The sequence below is a fragment of the Arachis duranensis genome, chromosome 7 (genome assembly GCF_000817695.3).
Source record: "Arachis duranensis cultivar V14167 chromosome 7, aradu.V14167.gnm2.J7QH, whole genome shotgun sequence".
Classification (NCBI taxonomy): Eukaryota; Viridiplantae; Streptophyta; class Magnoliopsida; order Fabales; family Fabaceae; genus Arachis; species Arachis duranensis.
Window position 1 is genome coordinate 601,866 of NC_029778.3, and position 23,399 is coordinate 625,264.

Below are 23,399 nucleotides of genomic sequence, written 5' to 3' on the forward strand. Positions count from 1 at the left end.
ATCGGCCATAATTAAAATGAAAATCTTATCACATGGATCCGTCTCTCCCAATTCAATAACCGGTCAATGTCAATGTGGGGAACAAACCTCATTTCTGTTTAAGCAACGCATATGTTCCTTCCATCGAATCATCAAAACACCTTTTTAATTAAGCCAAACCATGATGAAAGTAATAACATCTTATCTTAAAATTTTATTGCTGGATAAAAATAATAGAAAAAATGAAATAAAATAAAAAAAAGGGTGTTTAATAGCTGGAAAGTGTGTGGTATCCTAATACTAATAGTATACGGTACCCACTACTCAATTAACAATTTCTTGTCAATCTCCTCTTCTTCCTTTCAAGATTTTTCACGCATGGCGGTACGCTATCCCTTTGATCTTATTATTGTGGTGTTGTTTTGATGATCCAATTGATAACATTTGATATCCAGGATTCAGAGGAAGGTGGAAGGGCATTGCCCAAGTTCGGAGAATGGGATGTGAACGACCCAGCATCTGCCGATGGTTTCACTGTTATCTTCAACAAAGCAAGGAACGAGAAGAAGGCTGCTACTGCTCCCAAATCCCTCTCTTCTCCCAAACCCCCTCATCATGTTGTTCTTGGAAAGCCCCATCCTGTATGTTTTCTTCCCTATCTATACTCTCATTCATTTCCTTTCTTTCATTAACTCTCTTTGTTTCCCCTTGCAGAATAGAAAATGGTTGTGCTGCATAAACTCTTCTGAATAAGAGTAACATCATCTCTGCATGTTATGGTTGAGAGACAATACCAATAAGAACAAATCAATAATATATCGTATCTGTTCAATACTTGGTGGTGTGTGTAACCTTATTTATTGAACCCTTCTGTTTTGTGTTTCATGTTTAGTTATCAATAAACCTCTCATCAGTTTCCATTTCCAATTGTTACACTACTTGTTGAATGTTATTCATTTGGTTATTATTATTTCAATAACAATAATATCAGTTTCTTTATTAAAACAAAAAACAAGTTGAGAAGTATTTGATTACTAATAGCAGTGTCAGGATGTAATATCATTCTGAACAACTCGGAGAGAACAAATGTTAAAATACGAACACCTCAAGTCTGAAAGTGAGTAGCAAGTGATGAACATAGATAAGGGTATTATTGTGTATTGGAAAGGAGCGTCGACGATTGTCATTCGTAATTTTGCAAAGAATCTACTGTATTGATAAAAATAAATAACATGTTTCCAAAGTATTAAGAGGAAGTGAATATCTAGAAATAGAAATATCCATAAGATGGAACAAAATAAAAGGTGTTCATTTCTAATATTACAGGGTCCAAAACGATATATCCTATCTTAGTTTTAAACTCTGGAGGTTCCAAGCTTTCGTTCAAATAATCGCTGCAGAAGGTAGACTTGTAGTGCACTTGCCCCAATTAGTGCTGCTGATTCAAAAATTGCTTTGTGTACTGCTCTTCTGCTCATTGCATCATTCACTACATTCCAATAAAAAACATCAGGGAACATGATATCTTGCACCAACATAATATTATTATCTTTCGCGATCACTTTCTAGTACATCGTTGAATCGATGCCATATGGATATAAACATAGGAGGGAACGGAAAGAGCAACATTAATGTGGTTCTCATTCATTCATTAGCCTAAATAACAATGTGGTCTATTCTATGGTTTGATTCAAGGTAGAGAAAATCGAGATGTTACGTGAAATCGAAAAAGTATATTAAGTACGTAAAACGTAAAGTCGTAAAATCTTAACAAGATTTAAATCGTAAAATCGTCAGACCTAGTACAAATTTTGTAAAATCGATTCTCTCATTTAAAATAGTAATATCGAAAGATTTTAAGAGTTAAATCGAGATTCTAACTACTATGGTTTGATTGTTGAATGGAATTACAAAGCTTGTTATATACTGAAAATGAAAACAATACCTATTGCTTGGCGGTCAGTCTGTGCCTCCAACCAATGCTGTTCAAACTGAATGTTGTAAAGAGCTTCCTCCAACTTTTGTATCTGCTCCAGCAAAGGGTTGAAATGTTCTGCAAGGAATCACAGCAGTTTCCATGACAAATCCCTCGCTTTTAACTAGTGGCGTTTTACAACTAACAAGTAAAAATGAGTGAACCCAATAGCAGAGGCACTTACCATCCTTGGCATGTTGCTCAAAGTAAGAGAAGTGTCCGACATGTACATCGAAATCGATGGTTTCGTGATAAGGAGACTTGTTGTTGAAGCAGAATTTGTGGACACCTGATTTGTGAGCCACAAACTCAAACTTTTCACTGATCTTGTCACGGTAATCATGAATTTGTTCACCAGAAGGTCCCTTTATCTGAAAATTCAAACATTATGGTATATGTAACAAGATTCAAACCCTATAAAACATATATAGTTACCTCAATATACACCATCTAACATCAAAAGTCCAACACATAATGCTCTAAAGTATGCCTTATTTGCTTAATAAAAGTAAGTTAAAGTGTTTGAGTCCCTGAAAATCAACTGCTAACTAGGATCAACAGGCGTAGTTAAGAGAAAGCATTAGTGATGAGTGACTATGTGTTCCAATAGAACCCTAAACTAGAGAGAATTCGAATGAGAAATTGATGCCTAAGAAACATTGAGGTAGTAAAAGAAACATACCACGAGATCAACACCGTCGTTACCGTAATGCCAGGGAGAATCAGCCTTAATAACAACGAAGGAAACATGAACGGTGTCACCCTCGTATTTGACATCGTGGGAGAAGCACTCTTCCCTGTCTATAACGAATCGGATCCCTTCTGAACCCTTTAGGTTCCAAAACGCCATAATTAGCGCCAACACCATTACATGCCATAACCCCATCTGCATCCAACAATCAAGTTCCCCTTCAATCAGTTCATAATCCTAATTTGATTTCAAAAACACCAATCTACAATAAATATAAATACATTTAAAAGAGAGAGGGTTGAAAAAAGCGATATACCTTAGAGAGAAAGAGAGAGAGAGAGAGAGAGAGAGAGAGAGAGAGAGAGAGAAGAAGGATTTTAGTCTCTGTTTGAGAGGCAACAACGTTGAGCTTGCGATTCTACCTCGGAGTTGTGAAGTGTCGTGTTACTGTTTAAGTTGAACTGAAAACGTCGTCGTTCAGCTAGTTTAGGTATTTCTTATGTGTCACCCTTTCATTGGGCGGTGCACCTCATCTCTCCAATTCTAAGTCCACACGTTGGATGGGTTCCTAGCACGGTATCATATGTACTTTCCTTTAAAATGATCTTTTTTTTTATTATTATACTTGGAAAATAACCGATCAAAATTTTATAACTAAAGTCTTTTTGAATATATATATATTTATCTTATCCTATTTTAGATTATTTTTATTGTTAACAAATTTGAATAATATCTATCTATCTATCTATTCTATTATATAAAAATCGAATTTCTGTATTTAATGATGAAGTTGATGTGGCATGTTTCTGAGAGTATTTTCCAATTTATTTCTTTTAACTCATTAAATATAAGTTATACGATAAACTAATTATATCAACTAATTGATTTGATTAGATATTTAAATATTGTATAATTTATTATAATTTATATCAACTTGATTTATTAGTATTTTTTAATTTATTTATTTTAATATTTGTTAGTATTTTTAATTATTTCTTTTAATTTATTAAACTAAATTTATTGTGTGTACTAATTAATTAATTTGATTAATTTATTAATCAATAAAATAATAAATTTATGAATAAAATAGACAATTAAGATATTTTCAACTAATAATCAAATCAAATTAAATCATATATATTGAGCTAAATTCAAATAATGTGAATTAAGAACTAAATTAAAATAAGATAATTTCTTACTTATTCAAGTTGAGTGCAATAAATATAAATTAATTTTGTTAGATAATCATAGTTGTCTAGTCTACTATATATAGATGGCCACACAAAATTATAAAAATTGTGATTTGTATCGCTCTTGCTATTTCAACTCTTCTTTTCTTCTTCTTTGTTTCTTTATATATAATTTCTTTTATGTATAAATGTATCCAAAATAAAAAAAGTAAGGATGAGTGTGTTATTGATTGTTTGTATATCTCAATTTAGGCATCCTAATGAAGGTTGACCAATAGTAGTTCAAAGTGCCCGGTGTATTTTTTTATAGCATTAGATAGAAGAATATTTGTTAAAATGAATATTCCTATTGTAATAAAAATTTTTTCAATTGTTATACTTTTATATTAGTCGTGTAAATTCTTTAAAGGTACAAGATAATAAAATAGGTTGACGTTAATATCATTAGAAGCTAAATTTAATGGTTCAAACAAGCACCACTAATTATGTTAAAAAGGTAATTTTGTAATAATAATGTGATTTACATATTAATTTTGTTGAGTAAATTCATTTTAAAATATAGAAATTAGACTCAATTACGCTAAAATTTTAAAGGTAATATAGAATTTGATAATAAAATTAACATTCATTAAGGAAATAAATTTATTTATAGCTATTTCCTAATTATAAATAATAACAAGACTTATGTAAAAATATTAATGTCATCATTCTTATTAATTAAATCATAATATTAAGGAGTTGATAGTTTTATAGGCGAAAATTATATATTAAGTAATTACGTAAAAATTAGCAACAAACAAGGAATAGAGATTCAGAAAAAATCTATTATATAATACTAATTTTATAATTAAAATATGTCACATATTATATTCTCATATATTCTATTTATTATCTATTCTTATATAAAAATCATATTTCTGCACTTAATGATGGAGTTGACGTGACATACTTATGAGACTGTTTAGCGATTTGTTTCTTTTAACTCATTAAATACAACTTATTATGATAAATTAACTATATCAACTAATTAATTTGATTAGATATTTAAATATCACATAATTTATTATAATTTATATTAATTTGATTTGGTAGTATTTTTTAATTTATTTCTTTTAATGTTCTCTTAGTATTTTTTAATTTTTTTTAATTTATTAAACCAAATTAATTATAATAATTATCTATATTAATTAATTAATTAATTAATTAGATTAATTAATCATTCAAATAATAAATATATGAATAAAATAGGTTCTCAAAATTTTTTCACTAATAATTAAATCAAATTAAATAATATATATTGAGCTAAATTTAAATCATGTGAATTAAAGACCAAACTAAAATAAGATAATTTTTTACTTATTCAAATTAAATGCAATAAATAAAATTAATTTTGGTAGACAATCATGGTCTTATGGTCTTCTTTAAATAGATAGTCACACAAAATTATAAAAATTATCATTTTTATCGCTTTTTCTATTTTAACTCTTTTTTTTTATTTATAAATGTACTCAAAATGAGAAGGTATGGATGAGTGTTTCATTAAGTATTTGTTTGACAAATATTATAGTCTGAAGATGGCTCAATTTAAGCATTCTACCACTAGTTGAACCTGTAATAATTCAGGATGACCATGATATTTTTTATTATAGTATTACATAAAAAAATATTTTTTTAAAATGAATATATCCATTATAATTAATTTTTTTTGCCAATTTGTTATCTTTGACATAACAAACAATATTCATATTAAATATATTATTTTTATAGAAGTCATACATAATTGATTGATAATTCTATATATAAAAATACTCATGTGGTAATTAAATACCATATTGTTATTTCGCTAAAGTTAATTCTCCTATGATTATGTGAATGTATAGTACTATCAGATGAAAATTGATTAGATTACATTTATTTCCAACGAGATAGGTGATCTTTTAGGCCTAATCACGGTCAGAGTTGAGAAATATTTGAAAGATGCTAATAATACAAATACTTTTTTTAATATCCAATAATAAATATATAAATTAAAATTAATATTGTTTCGTACAAAATCATAAAATGTATAGCATACTTAAAACATATCCAATCCGTATTAACTGTCATCGTTTATCCATTACATTATGACAAATTTAGTTATTAAAAAAGATTAAAATTAACTTAAATATACACAATATTATTTCATGCCTTTTATTTTTATTTTATTATCATAAAAAGTCAGACATATTATAAGAGAACCTCATTTTCTCATCAACGGTTCTTCCACTCAATGATTTCTATAAAAAAAAGGCATAATAATATTGTATTTGGTAAGAATATATAGGATTTTAAAAGTTTGCGAAGTATAAATTTAGTTCTTAACATATTCGTAGATGAAGTATAGAGTAGATAAAAAGGTAGCCAATAAAAAGAATAAATGGTTAAAACTTTCTCAATACTAACAGTTGTAGTGTATAATAGGTGTTCTATAACTTTTTTTGATTTAATTATTTGTTTATTATTATATGTTCTGTTTAATTTATAAAAGTTATAGGTATTATATTTACTTTATATGCTCTTAAATCTCATGTCCTTGATGGATATTTGTGATTGAGTAATTATTAAAAGAAATTGGTTTATATCTATTTTATATTCTATTTAAATTATAATAGTAAGTAAATATTTTTGTTCAAAATAAATAATGCAATTTTTCATAAAAATAACGTTTAAATAATTGTGAAATTAGATTATACCACAAATGATGATAAATATCTTGACATTAGATCTGCTATAAAACAAATTTTTAGAAATCTTATGTTGTATTATATAATTTAGTTATATTTTTCTAATCTTCAATCTATATTATTTAGATTGTAATATTTCTAAAAAGGGTTATTCAAATTTTTTTAAATGATTAAATTAAATCAATTACAAACTAATTAATTAGGTTGATTAAATATCTAAATATCCTATGATTTAATATAATTTAATTTATATAGATACATAACTTTTACAGTTTTATTATTTATTGTAATAAATTTTAGAGATAATTTTTGCAAGTTATAGTTTATTTTTTTATCTGCATATTTAACTTTTAAGAATAATTATTTTTAATTTTGAATTTATAAATAAATTATTTTCTACTTTAATATATAAATTTTTTTATGAATTTTTATTGCAAAATTCACTTTAACAAAAATAAATTAATTTATAAAAATTTAAATTTGAGCACTTGTTATGGTTAAACTCAAACTTTAATTTATTTTGTCATATTATTATATAAATATTAAACTATTTGATTAAACACTTATTTGATTATGAAATGATATTATATGTTACTTTTATATTAGAAATTAAATTTCAGTTACTACACAAATATTATATTTTAGGTAATTGTATATTTTTTTGTTTTTTGAAGATTATTATATAATTTTAAGATTATTTAATTATGTTTTTTTTTAAGCATTGTCATTATTAGAGAGTAACTAATATTTGTGATAGTCTAAAATTAAGAAATAAAAATACAAAATATTAATATACTGAATTTTCGAAGTATAAATTTTGAAATAAATATATGTAATTATAATTAATGATCATAATTAAAAGCCTTTATTTTATTTCAATTTGTTCAGGACATGTTTATCTTAAATTTTATTTCTTTATTAATTAGTATATTTTTGTATATTTAATTGACATTAATTTATATAAATTAAAATGTATAACTTAAAAGAATAGATACGTGTCTAAAAAATAAAAAAAGATATATTTTTTTATTAGTAAAAAATTTATGTCGCTTTAACCGTTTTTTTGGTATCATATCTTACATTTTTACTATAATTAAAAATTAGAAGTAAATTATTAAATATATATTAATAATAGAATAGATTCTTATAGAAATAGCAAACAGGCCGACATCCGTCAGGTTGGCCCGCATAATCAGCCAAAAAAAGACGGCTTTGGTTGGAAATTTGAAACCGTCAAACTTAAAAAATTCGCCTACCCTACACCGCCTAATAAATGAGTTTTGGCGGGGCGGGGCAGACTTCTCCGCTGGGCCAAACTTTTATTTTGTCAGGACAATTTTTTTTTTTATAAATTTCTATGATGTTATTGATCTACAAGAGGATAAAGATGATAATTGAAGATGTTCTAAGTTATATTTTGGATTATGTTTTATGGTTGATTGATTATAAACTTGAAGATGTTTAACTATATATTTTAGATAATATTTGTTTTGTTTTGGACAATATTGATTTTATTATTTTGTTTCAAAAAATTTGGTTTATAATTATGTTTATTACATATTTATAATTATAAAACTTTAATGTACGTGAATTTAAAAATTATAATTTTTTAATATTTTTAGAAATTATAAATTTATTGAAATTATTGTGAAATTATATATATTATTTAATATTTAATGATTTATAAAAAAATGGAGAATCTGCCAACCCGTCAGCCTACCATTAGGGGGAGCGGGAGAGAAATTCAAGATCGTCTTACTAGGTGGGGGTGGGCCAACCTACCAGATGGTGGGTTTTTGGTAAGACAAGGTGGATTTTTTCGTTTGCCACCTCTAATGGAAACACGGACATAAGTATTCACCCCATGAAACCTATTAAATATACGCGAATATAAAATTATTAATTTATCCTAATTTATTTATACATAAATCCATTTCTTGAATTTAGTAACTCTAATTTCTGCCTTCAATTCGAATTATTCCTTTTTCTTTCAAACTCATTCTCAGCCTAGATCCTCTCTCTCTAACTCACTTTCTTTGCCTCTCAAGTCTGTCACTACGTCATTCAGTATCTAAAAAATTATGATATGTTATTATGTTGGAATATGTTTTTATGTTTTCTCCTTTTGAAATATTATTTTTCATAACGAATATGTTATAAATTATGTTAAATTATATTGATGAATTGATTATTTTATGATTATTATATTATGTCTTTTTGTGTTAATTTTTTTTAAATTTCAAAGAATATTTGTAGATACCCGAGGAGATCTGCATTTCCTAAGCAGTAATTAAACAGGAACTTGCAATGACAGAAAAAGAATGTAGATTTTTTTTTTAAATAGGAGTAAGAGATGAGAAGGGGGCTTCTCACTCTCCTCTAAGTACTCATTACCATATCTAACAAACGACGGAGATCTAATCTGAGCCGATTTAAGAGATGACGCATGGACTTCATCTGCATTCGGCCTTTAAGGTAATGAAACTAAGTCGGATTAGGCACCTTAACAATGAATTTTAGTTGATATTGCTTGCATTGAGATCTTACTAGACCCAAATATATTTTAGATTAATATTTTGAGTCATTGTTATAGAAAATATTATACTATTTAATATTATAACACTTAATATATGTAAAAGTTGGATATATTATAAGACATTTTTTAATTCAAATTAAAAAATTAATTATCGCTTTTTAGTTTTAAATATTATTTTCTAATGTAACGAAAAAATAAAAATAACAATAATTACTCACATTATTAAAATAGATAATTTTAATATATACACGACACTATATATATCAAGGATTATTATATATGATATATAATTTTTTTTCTTTTCTGTAATGATTATTTATATAAATTATTGATAAAAAATAAGATCACTATTTTTACATATTACAAAGTTTATAAAAAAAATTTGGATAATAAATCAATTCTCAATACATTATACATTAATTTTGTCAAAAAAAAAATCAATACATTGGATATTAAGTTTATAATTAATTTTAACCCAATTTTTTATAATTAAAATTTAAATGATTAAAATTATTAAATGATGAATATTTTGTATCTAACTAATTAATTTTTTTGTTGAAATTAAAAAAGTTGAGTTGTTAATCAAATTTAAATTTAAATTTAAATTTGAGTAAGAAAATAGAAAAAAACTTTAAATTTTATCTCACTAACTAAAATTAATTTCAAGATAAGAAATTACTTTATACATCATATATATTGTAGGATAGTATGGTCATTCGTTAGTTTTTTAATGGTAAATATTGTCAAATAAAATTATGTAAGAAATTAAAAGAAAATGTATTTACAAGTTTAGGAAATATTAATTTATCTTTCAATAGAATAAATTATATATTGAATAATAAAAGTTGTTATTAATTTCTCTTCACACTAACTAATACTTAACGATGGTGTTTCGGTGCACCATGTTACCAAAAAATATTAATCGATCTAATAACTTTTGTAATGACATAGGTTTATAAATTTAAAAATTTAAAATTCATTTCATAAAATGTGAAGTTTTAACAAATAACAATGTTGATCATATTGTTTTAACTTCAAGAATGAATATGATACCAACAAATAAAATTGTCTCAAGTAAATTTTAACAAAGACAAAAGTCTATAAGTATTGTTATTAATAAAAAATTAATCTATTTTAAAGACAAATACAATTTTTTTCTACGAATTTTCTAACTCGGCAAATCGAGGACTAATTCACCACATATTGATGCTCTATTTATTACTAACTAATAAATTATTATACACACAAGACGAGATTCGAACTCTAAATACTTTTTTAAACGGACAAATAAGATGACCATTTAATAAATTCAAATTGATTAAAATAAATATTAATACTAATAATTAATATATCAACAATTTGATAATTCAACGTAATTTTTGGTGGTTTCCTCTTTTCTAAATTTCACACATGCTTGTGGAAACCTTATGCTATATTTGTTTGAAAAGAAAATGAAAGGAAAGAAAAAGGAAGAAAGAAAAGAGGAAGAAAAATGATTATTTTTCATTGTTTGGTTGTGAAGAGAAATTAAAGAGGAAAGAAAAGGGATAGAAAAAAAACTGGTGGGACCTATTAATTTTTTTTCTCTCCAATATTGGAAAGAAAAGGGAGAAATAACTTTTTTTCTCTCATCACTTTCAATATTACTTCTTCATTTTTTTAATGTATTTTATATTATAAAGGTAAAATTATCTTTTTATAATATATCTTCTTATTTTTCTTTCATCTAAACACATCTAAAAAAAATAAAAATTTATTTAATTTCTTTTTTTTCTTTTCTTTCATTTCTATTTCTTTCTTTTTCAACCAAACATAGACTTAGTGTAGTGGCTTACTGGGTTGCAAAGGAAGAGAGATATCATAAGTTCATAATAGCCATAGGTATGGAAAAGATCAAAGATGAGACGCTTGATGGGCTCGGCTATGCAATGTTTGGGCTTAACTTGGGCTTAGCAAGTGCACGCTGTTATAGTTTTGGGTATCACGATTTTTGCTCTATGCTAAGTTGCTAACCGTGCTGTCGAACAAAAAAAGACGGAAATAAAGTCCAAAGTTAGTGTATGAAATATTAAATGGTGCATGCGATGTTCTTCGTGTATACTTATCTAACTTATTAAAAAGAGATAAAAATTAATATTTAAATTAAAAAATATAAAAATAAATAATTTTTTAATATTTAAAATTTATCATAAAAAATAAATTCGACATTTTTGACATTAAAATTATAGGCACTACAAAATTTGCCATGCATATTAAATATGCATAGATTGAATTGAATAAATGTGGCCTATATGAATGAGTTTAATATGTAGTAATGCTAAAGTATAACGATGTCCATGCATATGAAAAAGGCAAACAAACATGATGTGTATGAGAAGTAGCTGACTTTTAGGCTTAGGCAACTGGTTAAGGCTTAAACTTACTTCAATAATATAATATTAAATTATTAATATTGTGAGCACTAAGCACATCATACATGCGTTTCACTAAGTGAAATTTGGATTCAAAGGCGCATATATATGGCAAAAGCTAGTGCATTTTAGGTAAAGTAAGGAGTGCAGTACTTTTTAAAGTTAATTTATTATCAAAAATTATCAAGTAAATTAAATTTATTTATTACTGTTATTATTATTATTTTTTGTCTTGGGCTGAACAAACAAACCGGTACTAACAAAAAAAATTAATTCCCTTATTTAATATCTATGAAGCACGAATTCGTTCATGGTGCCAGCGTATCCGTGTCGGACGCGAATTCGATACCAACACGCGGTGGATACGTCAAACAAGCGTATCGACGGCGTGTCTTCTTGCGATGCAGAATTTTAATAAAGCGGTCACGAATCCGAACAAATCCGACCCGATTTAGATGTTTATGAAACGAATCTTTTTGTTGGCTGCAAATCTGCAATTGATTTTGTGATTTTATAGCCCGATTAACCGATTTTCTGTTTTTAATTTTAAAATATTTTAAAATCAAAACAAATCAAAATTTAAAAATAAAATAATTAAAAAATCAAAACCTAAATCTACTTATCGTTTGTCTTTGGTGGCTTATTTACTCACTAGCTTAGCCGTTCTTGGTTCTCTGCGTTATATTGAAGAAGAAGAATAAAGATACAGAGGATGATGGACTTGAAGCTATGGTGTTTGTGGATAATGGACATGGAGGAGAAAAAATTGATACATTTTCTGTTAGCGAGATGAAAAGAGTAGATTAAATTTTTTTTATTTTTTTTAATAATTACATAATTTTCAGATTTTTTTATGCAACTATATTTACTCTTATATTTACAATACGATATTTTATTAATTTAATATATTATTTAAATTTTAATTCACAAAGTTATCACATAATTAGATAAGAGACTACCAAAATCTATATTCTTAATAACAATTTATATTTTTCACCGTATCTCACATCTCAATAGGCTATCGAAATTTTGTTTAAAGATTTTTTATTAGTCAATAAATTGCTGCATGCATAAGACGTGACTTAAACTCCAAACACTTACTTAAATGACATGTAAATTAATTACTCAACTAACTAAGTTTGTTTTTTCGCAAAGAAATAAGTCTTGTTATAAAATTAGTTAATAAAAAATATGCTTCTTTCATTTTAAAACACAAGTTTGTCTTAATGGGAAAGATTTATATTTTGAAATATGGGGAGAAAGAAGAATAAAATAAATGAGAAGATAATTTTTCATAATATATATATAGAAGATATTTTGTGGCTAATCTAATTTGGTTGACTGAATGAGCGTTTTGTCCAAGAATTCACGTTAATAGTTGTATGTTTGTTTCCTGTGTTTCTTCCAAAGACTAAGGAATAAATTATATAAGACGGTAATATTATTATTATAATACAAGCTGAAACCTAACTCAATGTATAATACAAAAATGTTATATGTGGAAATTAATGGGCATAGGACAAAAGAGATCCATGCATGCAATGAATGGAAACTACATATAAAAATACATAGCGTTATGGATGGGTTAGAAAATGATTTCATTTTAGTCTTTGAATGAGTCAAAGGAGAAAAAGAGTTGGAGTGAGAGTATCTATTCAATGCAATTTGTTTTGAAAAAAAAAAAAAACATATAATGAATATGTATGACAAAAATTAAGTTTAAGAACTTTTTGGCTAATTATGTTTGGTTACCAAACATTTCCGTTTACTAAATACACTTTTTTATCACAACTTTTGAATGACAAAAGAATCATGAGCACTACTACTCTACTAGTTAGATTGTAATTCCCCCTGAATTTTCGTCATTGTCAAGAAATTTCTAAGTTTTGGTATTTTGCACCCTTTTTCAATCAGTGATCAGCAGATTTCTCAAAAGTGGATTTAGACCTCATTGGATACTCTGCAACAAGTTGAGCAAAAGATGATGATCTATCCTCTAGCAATTTTAAAGGTGAATCATATTCCTCAATTAATCCTGCATCAAATTAATTTACAATGAAAAAATCAGAAAATGGGGTAATCAATAAGATACAATAGAGTTTAATTATGAATAATTGGTATTTGTTAGTTCTTACCTTGATGAAGAAGCAAAACCATATCACTGTCAAGAACAGAAGTGATTCTATGTGCAATGGTTATGACTGTTGAGTCGGCGGAATGTAATCTAAGAGTTTGTTGTATCAAATTGTCTGTAGCAGTATCAACTGATGCAGTCCCTTCATCAAGCATCAATACTTTGCTCTTCTTATGCCTTAGAAAATGATTTATTTATTTATTTTCTATTTTTTAAAACAGATGTGAGTTATGACATGCTGCCACAAAGTGCTTAAATAGATCAAACCTTGGATTAGTGCACAAGAAACTGAGATGATAGGAATCAAGAACATCATAATTGCACGTGTGATGTATTTAACATTGGGCTTTTATGTCCAGTGTCCAATTTTATTAATTATAGTTATCGAGAAAGTAATAGTGACTAGTTGTACAATCTGAAATTCCATTTTTTAGATTCATGAAAATGAAAAATCTAGATGGATCAACATTAAATAAGAGTTCCAATCTATTTCTGTTTTATTTAAAAGTCAAGCACCCTCTTCTAAATCAATAAGAAGGCAGAACCTAGCTTTATTGCAAAAACTGCTTCTTACTTTGCTTTTTTCTTCAACTTCTCATCACTATAATATATCTGTTTTTATAACAATAATCTTCTCTGTTTTGAGTCTTTATGGCCAAGTTTAAATTCAACAGAGAAATAGATTTCTTAAGATATTGACAAATGTGCATTTCTTAAGATATTGACAAATGTGTGCTTGGTTAGAAGTTGGAACACTAACCAGTAGAATGAAGCAAAATCAATGAGTGTTGTTAGATATGCATGAAAAAAAGAAAAATATCATAATTTACTTGCAGCATCATATATATGTAACAATAGACTTAAAAATATAAAAAGACAGAAACAGAAACAACCAAATTAAAGCCTCAAACGAAATATAAAAAGACACAGCAGCATAGCATACAAACTTAATTATTGCACATTTATGTTACAACAAAAACCTGAAACAGATTTCTCATGCAGAAGTTGTGGCCACTAAGTTGTTCTTGCACGCCGGTTCCACGGCTCCTCCTTTTAATTCTTTTGCCTCCAAAGATGATCACAAGCCATTGAGGTTTTCCAATTGAGAAAAACACAGCATCCCAAGCCAATTCCAAATACCATTCCACATGCATATCCTATTGCCACTGGTTTCCAACCAAATCCAAACTTGTCTTCAGCCTCAGAAGATGGATATTGCTGTTGAGGGACATTGTTGTTGCATTGAATTGACAATGGAAATCCACATACCCCCATGTTTTCCTCATAGGAATCATTTGAAAATGTATCAAACTGTTTCCCTCGAGGTATTGTTCCCTCAAGATGGTTACTGGAAAGATTCAAGACTTCAAGAGAGATCAGATTGGTCAATTCATCAGGAATTTTCCCTGTAAGCATATTTGAGGAGAGGTCCAATGATTGGAGGTTTGACAAATTTCCCAGAGAGTGAGGAATAGGACCATTGAGATTGTTATGAGAAAGATTGAGGCCTATGAGTCGATGAAGCTCCCCAAAATCATCTGGAATCTCTCCTTCAAATCTGTTACTTGATAAATCAATACTTACAAGAAATTCTGGAATTTTCTCAAAATTGGTTCTAAGCCCTTTCATTGTTGCAGTCATAGACTCATGGTATTCTATCTCAATTTCCTTTGTTATAAAGACATAACTACTTTTGATGTAATAAAAACTTGTTTGCACTCCAACAACACTCTTCATAGCTTGAAAACTTTTTATGTAGACTTTTGGTAATTGACCACTAAAATGATTGGATGAGATATCAAAAATAAGTAAATGGGGAAACATATCTTTAGTTTTCAAGCTGACAATCGGCCCATACAATTTATTGGATTGTAAAACTAATATTTCCAAATACGGTAAACTTTGAAGCCAGTTTGGAAATGTATCCTCAATTTGATTGTTGCCAAGATTCAAATCTATCAAATCTTTGCAGTTGGATAGAGATCTAGGCAGATGTCCTTCCAATTGGTTCCCATTGAGATTTAATGAAATGAGATCCCTTGAAAATGTACTTGGTAAAGTACCATGAAATTTATTCATCGGTAAATCCAAATCCTGAAGATCTGGTGAATTGGCAAGGCATTGTGGAATGGTATCTTTAAACTTATTGTGTGACAGGTTGACAATCTGGAGAGAAGTTGCATTGCAGATAAAGGAAATATTGTCATCGGTTAGCAGATTGAAACTAAGATCAAGGTATTTAAGTTGATACCATGGGAATTGGCCTATTGATGACAATTGGTTTTGTGATAGTTTCAGACGCTCTAATGAATGTATATCATGTATCCATTTGGGCACATTTCCTTCAAGTTTGTTTTCTGACAAAACGAGAGTTTGCAACTTTGGAAATTTCCACAAGATTTTGGAAATATTAGTTAAATCAACCTGTAGCAACTGCAATGATAACAAGTTGGTGAACTGGTAACTTACATTGGTTTCAGAAGCTAATAACAATGAATTAAAACCTGAAAGAGAAAGAGCTTTAAGGTTTTGAAGCTTGGAGAAAAGTGAAAAGTAGAGGGAACCACTCCACTTGCTTGACAAACATAACTCTGTGAGGTTTACAAGGTTAAACATTGATTTTGGAACATTTCCTTGTAGCTTATTCCTGCATAAATCTAGATACTGTAAAGAATGGGATGAGATTGCACTTATATGCCCTGTAAACAGATTATCTGATAGATCTACGAATGTTAAAAATGGTAAGGAGAAACACCAAGATGGAATTGTTTCATTCAACATGTTATCACTTAAAAGCAATCTAATCAAACTTGAGAAACCAATTATTTTGTTAGGTAGAGGCCCCTGAAACTTATTATCAGAAAATCCAAGTGGGAAATTTGAGTTAAGTTAGCTAGTGAAGATAACAACAACTTCCCTCCTAGATTGTTACTTCCAAGATTGAGTGTTTTTAATCTGGTTAATTGACCAAGTACGTTTGGAAATTGACCACTAAATCTATTGTCTGAAAGGTCCAAGTGAGTCAGATGTTGAAGATTTGAGAGAAATGATGGAATTGAACCATTTAATTCACTTGCAGACAAGTACAAAGAAGTTAAATGTGTGAGGTTAGAAAAGGAAGAAGGGATTTGTGATCCTGGGAATTGACACAATGAAAGATCCAAGACACTCAGAAGAGATGTGCTACAATTCAACTTTGGAAGATAAATTTGAATGTCTTCATTGCCACCTAGATAGAGCTTTTGAAGATGTCACATGTCCCCTTATTCCAGTATTGGCAAGGCTAAGAGCAGTAACCAAAGAGGAAGACATGTTAGCAATCAAAGACAAAGGACTTGCTGTTGCACTAATGGAAGACATGTCTGTATCATCCAATACAATCTCTCTTAAAGCAGTTGCATTTTGCAAGATTCTCTTCCAAGTGGTTTCTTTCGACATCAAACCAAAGTTCCCAGAGAGATCAAGTGATTGTAAGCAAGACTAAGTGTATGGAGATGAGTCTGTTAGGATGGATATTACCTACAAGCCCACTGCAACTGAGATCAAGGCCAATCACGTGACCAGACACAGAGTGGCACGTGACACCCATCCATGAACAACAATCTGTTCCATTATCCCATGTCCTCATCTTTGGATAAAGATTGGGGCACACATACTCATAAAAGGTAGTGTTTGTAATGAGTTGGGTCTTGAACTGAAGTAAAGCAGAACTTTCATAGGAATGACATGAATGTGAAGACAAACATGCAAAGTGAAATAGCAAAAACATATGAACACACACCACCACTCTAAGAACCACCAACATGATTAGTTATTAATTATTGCTTCATGGTTTTGCTAAGAATCAATGAATCATGATCCATGTATTTATGCCCAAATTGGAATTACAACCATATGCCTAATTTCTATATTAAAAGCTACACCTACCAAAAAATATTCATACTATATCCCAATCTATCAATACCAAAGACCAAATCATATTCTAAGGTTTCTTCTAACGTCATACTCAGATGTATATATGTGCTTCTCAAATTAGAGTACTATTAATTAAACCTACAGTACAATTAAATGTTGTTCTATCATGGCCGGCCTTGGATAAAGCCATAATGGTATTTTATATTTACTCCAATCATCAAATTTTAGAAACCATTATTGCTTAAACCATTGATTAGCTTCATAAAATAATTGAAATAGTAGACCTAAAGTTAAACTTTTATCCGGAAGGAACTTGGTCAAGTTTATTTCAAGGAGATGTGTGTTGCATGGTATTCGATAACATTTATATGTACAATATTTTACTTCTTTAGCAGATTTTTGACGTGGTTATGTATATGGCTATTTCTATCAGTCATTATATTAACTCAATATAATAGACAAACATTTCTTTATATATACATCATAGCTTCGTCATAATCAACAATATATGCCAAAGACTATTTCAAAATGAACATTTTTTCCCCAGCCCTTCAACAACGCAATCCCAAGTCTTCCCCATTCCCCAAGCAATCCATGATATAAGATTTCATGTTAACAATATAATAATGCAAGTTCTTTTCATAAGTTTGAATGAGCATTTCTGTTATACTTTAATCATGAAATGAAAATATGAACTTATCTTGATGCATTTTTACCATCAATTTCTGTTATACTTTAATCATGAATTTAACTTATCGAACGGTTAATAAGTCGATCTCAAACTCGTTTATAAATTGGCTTGACTTACTGCTAAACCTAGTTTTGTTATAAAATTAGTTAATGAAAATGTGTGTTTATTTTTCATTTAAAAATAATTCTCTGTGGGAAAAATTTTTATTTTCCATAATATATACAAGACATTTTGTGGATAACCTCAGTTAGGTTGACTGACCAAGCGTTTTGTCCATGAATTCACGTTAAAAGTTATATTTTTGTTTGCTGTGCTTCTTCCAAGGCCAAAAGAACAAATTAAGACGGGGTTATTATAATGGGTAATCAATAACTTTTGTAAATAATATGAACAATTACCAATCAAATTAAAATACACTACACCTCCAAATTATCCACCTAAATCTTAATATTAGAATAATCATCTGCACACCTAATTATATAAGCTGAAATCTAAGTCAATATATAATACAAAAATGTTATGTGGAAATTAATATAAAAGACGTCCAAGACAAAAGAAGCACCATCGAGAGGTCCATGCATGCAATGAATGGAATTGAAACTACATATGAAAATAGCGTCATGGATGGGTTAGAATTTAGGAGATAATCTATTTTTAATATATAAAAATAGATGCATAAGTTTATCCACATTACTTTTAAGTTTTAAGACATTTTTCTTTTCCTATTAATACTATGTCAGCAGTATTGTTTACTTGACAAAATTTTAGTGTCATGGCCTAAAATGAGTCATGACCGGCGCTCAGGAAAATAATCCTATAACAAGCCTAACATAGTCAAATATAAGTTGAATAAGTAAGTTACAAATATTTTACAAATTCTAAAAAAAATAGTTATATATTTTTAACAAAAAATTAAAATAAGAGTAAAGGACAAATAGGTCCCTGATTTTTTTTTCGCGGATATTTTCGTCCTTAAGAATTGGAAAATATCTTCATGTCCTTGACCCTTCCAAAACGCGGACAAATTGACCCTTCCATTGAAGTGACTCCGTTAGACTTAACGGAAAATGCTGACGTGACTCCCGTGGCATTGACCTGGCCGTTACGGAAGCACACGTGGCATGTAGCTTTTCAAAACAGGACATATTAGTCCTCTCACACCAAAACGTGTAATTTTTCAAAACAAGACATATTAGTCCTCCCACCCCAAAATGATGTCGTTTCTCCCAAACCCCCAATCTTTCACATTATGAGCCCTAATCCTTCCACATGTCAGCCACCTCTAACCCTAACCACCTCCTGCCCTTGACTCCCTCTTCCACCACCACCTACGTTGCCCCTCATCTCCTTGCCTCATCCTCATCCCTCTCCACTCCATCGCTTACCCTAACACACTCTACTCCCTTCCCCATGCCCACCCTCCACAACCACCGTGTTCCATGATGTTGACGCGTACTACGTAAGATGTTGATTCTGCCAGGAAGATGCCGACTTTTGACCCACTTTGCTTTCGGGTTCTGTATGTGGTTCACCCACCACCATTTTCATTATTATCCGCCGTCACCACCTTCATTTTCCTAGATCCCCCGTCCATGGTGGCCGGAGCTTCTCCACCACCGCACATACGCATAGATGACGACGAACCGTGACATCGCCTCTCTCCTTCTCACCCCTCAACAAGCTCAAGTGCTTCAAATCCCTCAAGCTCTGCATTTCAAAGTCTCTCCTCAACACTCCTTCCGTCTACGAAGCCGTTTCATCTCTCAATCACTTCCACCCTAAGGGCATTCGCTTACCTTCTCGTGTTCTTGCCATCCTCTTGCGCCATTGCTCTGCCTCCAATTCCTACCGTGAGGGCAAATTGGTCCATTTGCATCTCAAGCTCACCGGTTTCAAACGCCCACTACGTATTTGGCTAACCATTTGATCTGTATGTACTTTAGTTGCGGCAATTTTGTTAGTGCCCGCAAGGTGTTTGACAAAATGGAGGCTAGAAATTTGTACTCTTGGAACAATATGATTTCTGGGTATGTGAAATTGGGCATGATGAAGCAGGCTCAGGGTGTGTTTGATAGAATGCCTGAGAGGAATTTCGTGTCGTGGAATACGATGATTGTTGGGTATGCGCATAATGGGGTGTTTGGTGAGACTTTGGGGTTTTATGGGGAGTTGAGGAGATTATGTATTGGGTATAATGGGTTTAGTTTTGCAAGTGTGTTGATTGTTTGTGTGAAGATGAAGGACTTTGAGCTTTCTAGGCAGGTTCATGCGTAGGTTTTGGTTGTTGAATTTTTGACCAATGTAGTTGTATCATGAGACTAGAACAGAACAGTGGGACACGGCAGTTGTGGAGGGTGCGCATGGGTAGGGGAGTAGAGTGTGTTAGGGTAAGCGAGGGAGTTGAGAGGGAGGGGGATGGGGCAAGGAGAGGAGGGGAAGCGTAGGTGGTGGTGGAAGAGGGAGTCAGGGGCAGGAGGTGGTTGGGGTTGGAGGTGGCTGATCTGTGAAAGGATTAGGGCTCATAAATGTGAAAGATTGGGGGTTTGGGTGAAATGACGTCGTTTTGGGTTGGAAGGACTAATATGTCCTGTTTTGAAAAGCTACACATTTTGGTGTGAGAGGATTAATATGTCCTGTTTTGAAAAGCTACATGCCACGTGTGCTCCCGTAACGGCCAGGTCAGCGCCACGGGAGCCACGTCAGCATTTTCCGTTGAGTCTAACGGAGTCACTTCAACGGAGGGTCAATTTGTCCGCGTTTTGAAAGGGTCAGGGACATGAATGTATTTTCCAATCCTTGAGGACGAAAATGTCCGCAAAAAAAAAGGTCAGGGACCTATTTGTCCTTTACTCTTAAAATAACTAAGAATGCTTGAATCCTGCCTGTGACATATGAAGCATACACTTCTAGGAATTCGACAAAGAATAAGTACTCATTGCAGATCGTTATTCTTGAATAGAAAGTCTTACATAGTCAAATATTTGTTCCTGAAAAATATTTTTAGAAAAAAAAGGTGAGTTTTGTAACTCAGTGACTAGACAATACATCTATAATTAACATGAGACTATACAAATATTATGGGATAATATTATGGGATAAGGTGAGTTTTGTCCCTGACCTTTTAAAACGTGGACATTTTCGTCCCTCAAGATTGTAAAATACATTTCGATCCCTCACCATGTAAATTCCGTGACAATTAAATCCTTCCATGGAATTGGTGCTCGAAACGGTAACGGAAATTGCTGAAGTGGAGGGGTGGAGAGTGATGTGTACGTTATGATTACTGAAGTAGATGGGGAACAAATTGTTGGAGGACAAATTGGTTCTTAATGACCAAAACAATGTCGTATGCATTCCCACTTTCATGCCCATGATCCCATACCTCTTCTTCTTCTTCTTCTTCTTCTTCCATGGCAGTTTCATCGCGCCCTTTCTTCACTTGCACTCCCCATACTGGCTTCACCCATGGATCTTCTTTCCCATATATCAGGCATATCGGCACATCGTTTTCTCTACATCTACATTGCAAACAACAATCAAAATCCTCAAGGTTTGAACCATAAATCATAAATGCATATCCATAGCCATAGCAGTATTCAAATTCTTAATGCTATAATTGTTTTAGTATTCTGCTACCTATATAAAACTTCAGCAAAAGATATTTTAGCCTGAGGAGCAAACATGATTGAAGCAAACGATGCTGCAGCAGCAGGGTGCCTTTGTGGTTTCAATTATGCGCGGAAACATATTATCTACATTTGTCGAATGATCTGCATAAACCTGATTAAGCACCTGAGCAATGCTTGCAGGGTCACTAATATTCTCCACCTAAAGGTTAAAACAAAATGTTTTATAAGAAACATGCCTTTTCAAAGAGACAAATGAATAACATTGAATGAAACTTACACCAATTCTGTGAACCTCCTTATACTAGAAGGTAGAGGAAAAGTTCCTGCCCATGGAAACAATTTCGCTGGATTCTTGATTGGATTAGGAAGAAACCCCCAAAAAGGTTTTGCATTAAGCAATGTGACACCCTTCACCAAATGAGGGTTTCATGCTGCGAAATACAATGCAACATATCCTCCTAGTGAGTTCCCCACAACATAAACAGGCTCCCAGATCACCTGCCGAAAACCGAAAACACAGTCATTCCACTAAGAATCAATAAATTTTCAAAGTAAGTAGTTGCAACCAGTCTAAGACAATGTCATTTACCTCTTCAATGAAGTATCTAACTTGATCTTGCCACAAATCAGCAGAGTAAACAAGCTTAGTTGCCCAAGGTTCAGCTTCTTCTCCAAAACCCATGAAGAAGTACTATCCCTATCCATATCCCTTTCACCTTCCTTAATCTTAGGGGCAGGGTCTTCAAAAGCAAGGGACATTCCTTGGCCTAAAAAATCCAATGCCTACACTTTATTATCACGCCCCAAATCCTTAAGCTGTTTCTCATAATGGAAAGAACCAACACCAAAACCAGGAAGAAAAAGAACATTTGGTGAACCAATGTTTTCACAACCAGCTTTCTCATAGTGTACATTAAGTTTAGGTTTCCATTGCCAGAAACAACTACTTATAGGAGCACCAAATTCACCATTTGAACCATCTGGTAACACTGGAACTAGAATCTTAGAAGTAGCATGTTCATCAATCCCTGGAATTTCATCTTCACTACCAATCACATAGCCATCAGAAGTTTCACTATAAACCCTGAAACTCTTTAATCTTCTGGACTCTTCTGGAACACTTAGTGACCTATGATAAAATCTCATGGAATCACTTCTGGGTACGGTGTTGGTACAAGAAATTCCATGATTTACAAAGCTTGGAAACCTTGATTGGCGTGAATTGAAGTTCTTTTCAACCAATTTTCACTTTGTCTGCACCACTTGGCAGCATGGTGTGAAACCATAACAAAGAATTTTCATACCCAAAAACTCAAATCTGCACTAACAAGCCATAGCAAGTGAACTCAGTAGAAATTCAACAAAAACTTTTGTGATCATCATATAAAGATTTCAACTTTAACTGCATACATATTTAAAGGGTGCGATGAAACTGCCATGCAAGAAGAAGAAGAGGTCTGGGATGATGGGCATGAAAGTGGGGATGCATATGGCGTTGTTTTGGTCATTAAAGACCAATTTGTCC

General features: G+C 30.7%; 3 protein-coding genes and 1 pseudogene across 4 annotated transcripts; 1 reads left to right on the forward strand and 3 right to left on the reverse strand.

Moving 5' to 3' along the window:
• The first annotated feature begins 195 nt into the window (after positions 1 to 195).
• Positions 196 to 943, forward strand: LOC107496219 (protein NOI4). Its single transcript, XM_016117429.3, has 3 exons — positions 196 to 363; positions 435 to 620; positions 694 to 943. Exons 1-3 carry the CDS (start codon positions 358 to 360, stop codon positions 730 to 732), a joined length of 231 nt encoding a protein of 76 aa, XP_015972915.1. The 5' UTR covers positions 196 to 357; the 3' UTR covers positions 733 to 943.
• A 226-nt stretch (positions 944 to 1,169) lies between these two features.
• Positions 1,170 to 3,085, reverse strand: LOC107496218 (transmembrane emp24 domain-containing protein p24beta2). 2 transcript variants are annotated; one of them, XM_016117427.3, is made up of 5 exons: positions 2,962 to 3,085; positions 2,637 to 2,840; positions 2,139 to 2,325; positions 1,925 to 2,032; positions 1,170 to 1,468 (listed from the first exon to the last, which is right to left on the reverse strand). In XM_016117427.3, the coding sequence occupies exons 2-5, from the start codon at positions 2,838 to 2,840 to the stop codon at positions 1,335 to 1,337; spliced, it is 633 nt and encodes a 210-aa protein (XP_015972913.1). In that variant the 5' UTR covers positions 2,962 to 3,085; the 3' UTR covers positions 1,170 to 1,334. The 2 variants fall into 2 exon arrangements, with proteins under 2 accessions (XP_015972913.1, XP_015972912.1); XM_016117426.2 differs by lacking the exon at positions 2,962 to 3,085 and having other exon boundaries at positions 2,637 to 2,846.
• An 11,392-nt stretch (positions 3,086 to 14,477) lies between these two features.
• LOC107496063 (receptor-like protein 36) lies at positions 14,478 to 17,376 on the reverse strand. The gene is given in 5 exon segments (XM_052252033.1): positions 14,478 to 14,742; positions 14,744 to 16,503; positions 16,506 to 16,822; positions 16,950 to 17,120; positions 17,122 to 17,376. Coding segments are annotated over 5 exon segments (2,535 nt in total). The 5' UTR covers positions 17,268 to 17,376; the 3' UTR covers positions 14,478 to 14,601.
• A 4,149-nt stretch (positions 17,377 to 21,525) lies between these two features.
• LOC107496062 (pheophytinase, chloroplastic-like) lies at positions 21,526 to 23,148 on the reverse strand (annotated as a pseudogene).
• Between the last annotated feature and the right edge of the window lie 251 nt (positions 23,149 to 23,399).

Excerpts from the sequence above, each read along its gene's own strand:
- LOC107496219 (XM_016117429.3), top strand. Across the intron at positions 621-693 it reads TTCTTGGAAAGCCCCATCCT|AATAGAAAATGGTTGTGCTG; the intron begins GTATGTTTTCTT and ends TTCCCCTTGCAG.
- LOC107496218 (XM_016117426.2), bottom strand. The coding sequence starts at position 2,846 with ATGCAGATGGGGTTATGGCATGTAATGGTGTTGGCGCTAATTATGGCG. Across the intron at positions 2,326-2,636 it reads ACGACGGTGTTGATCTCGTG|ATAAAGGGACCTTCTGGTGA; the intron begins GTATGTTTCTTT and ends TTGAATTTTCAG. Across the intron at positions 2,033-2,138 it reads TGAGCAACATGCCAAGGATG|AACATTTCAACCCTTTGCTG; the intron begins GTAAGTGCCTCT and ends GATTCCTTGCAG.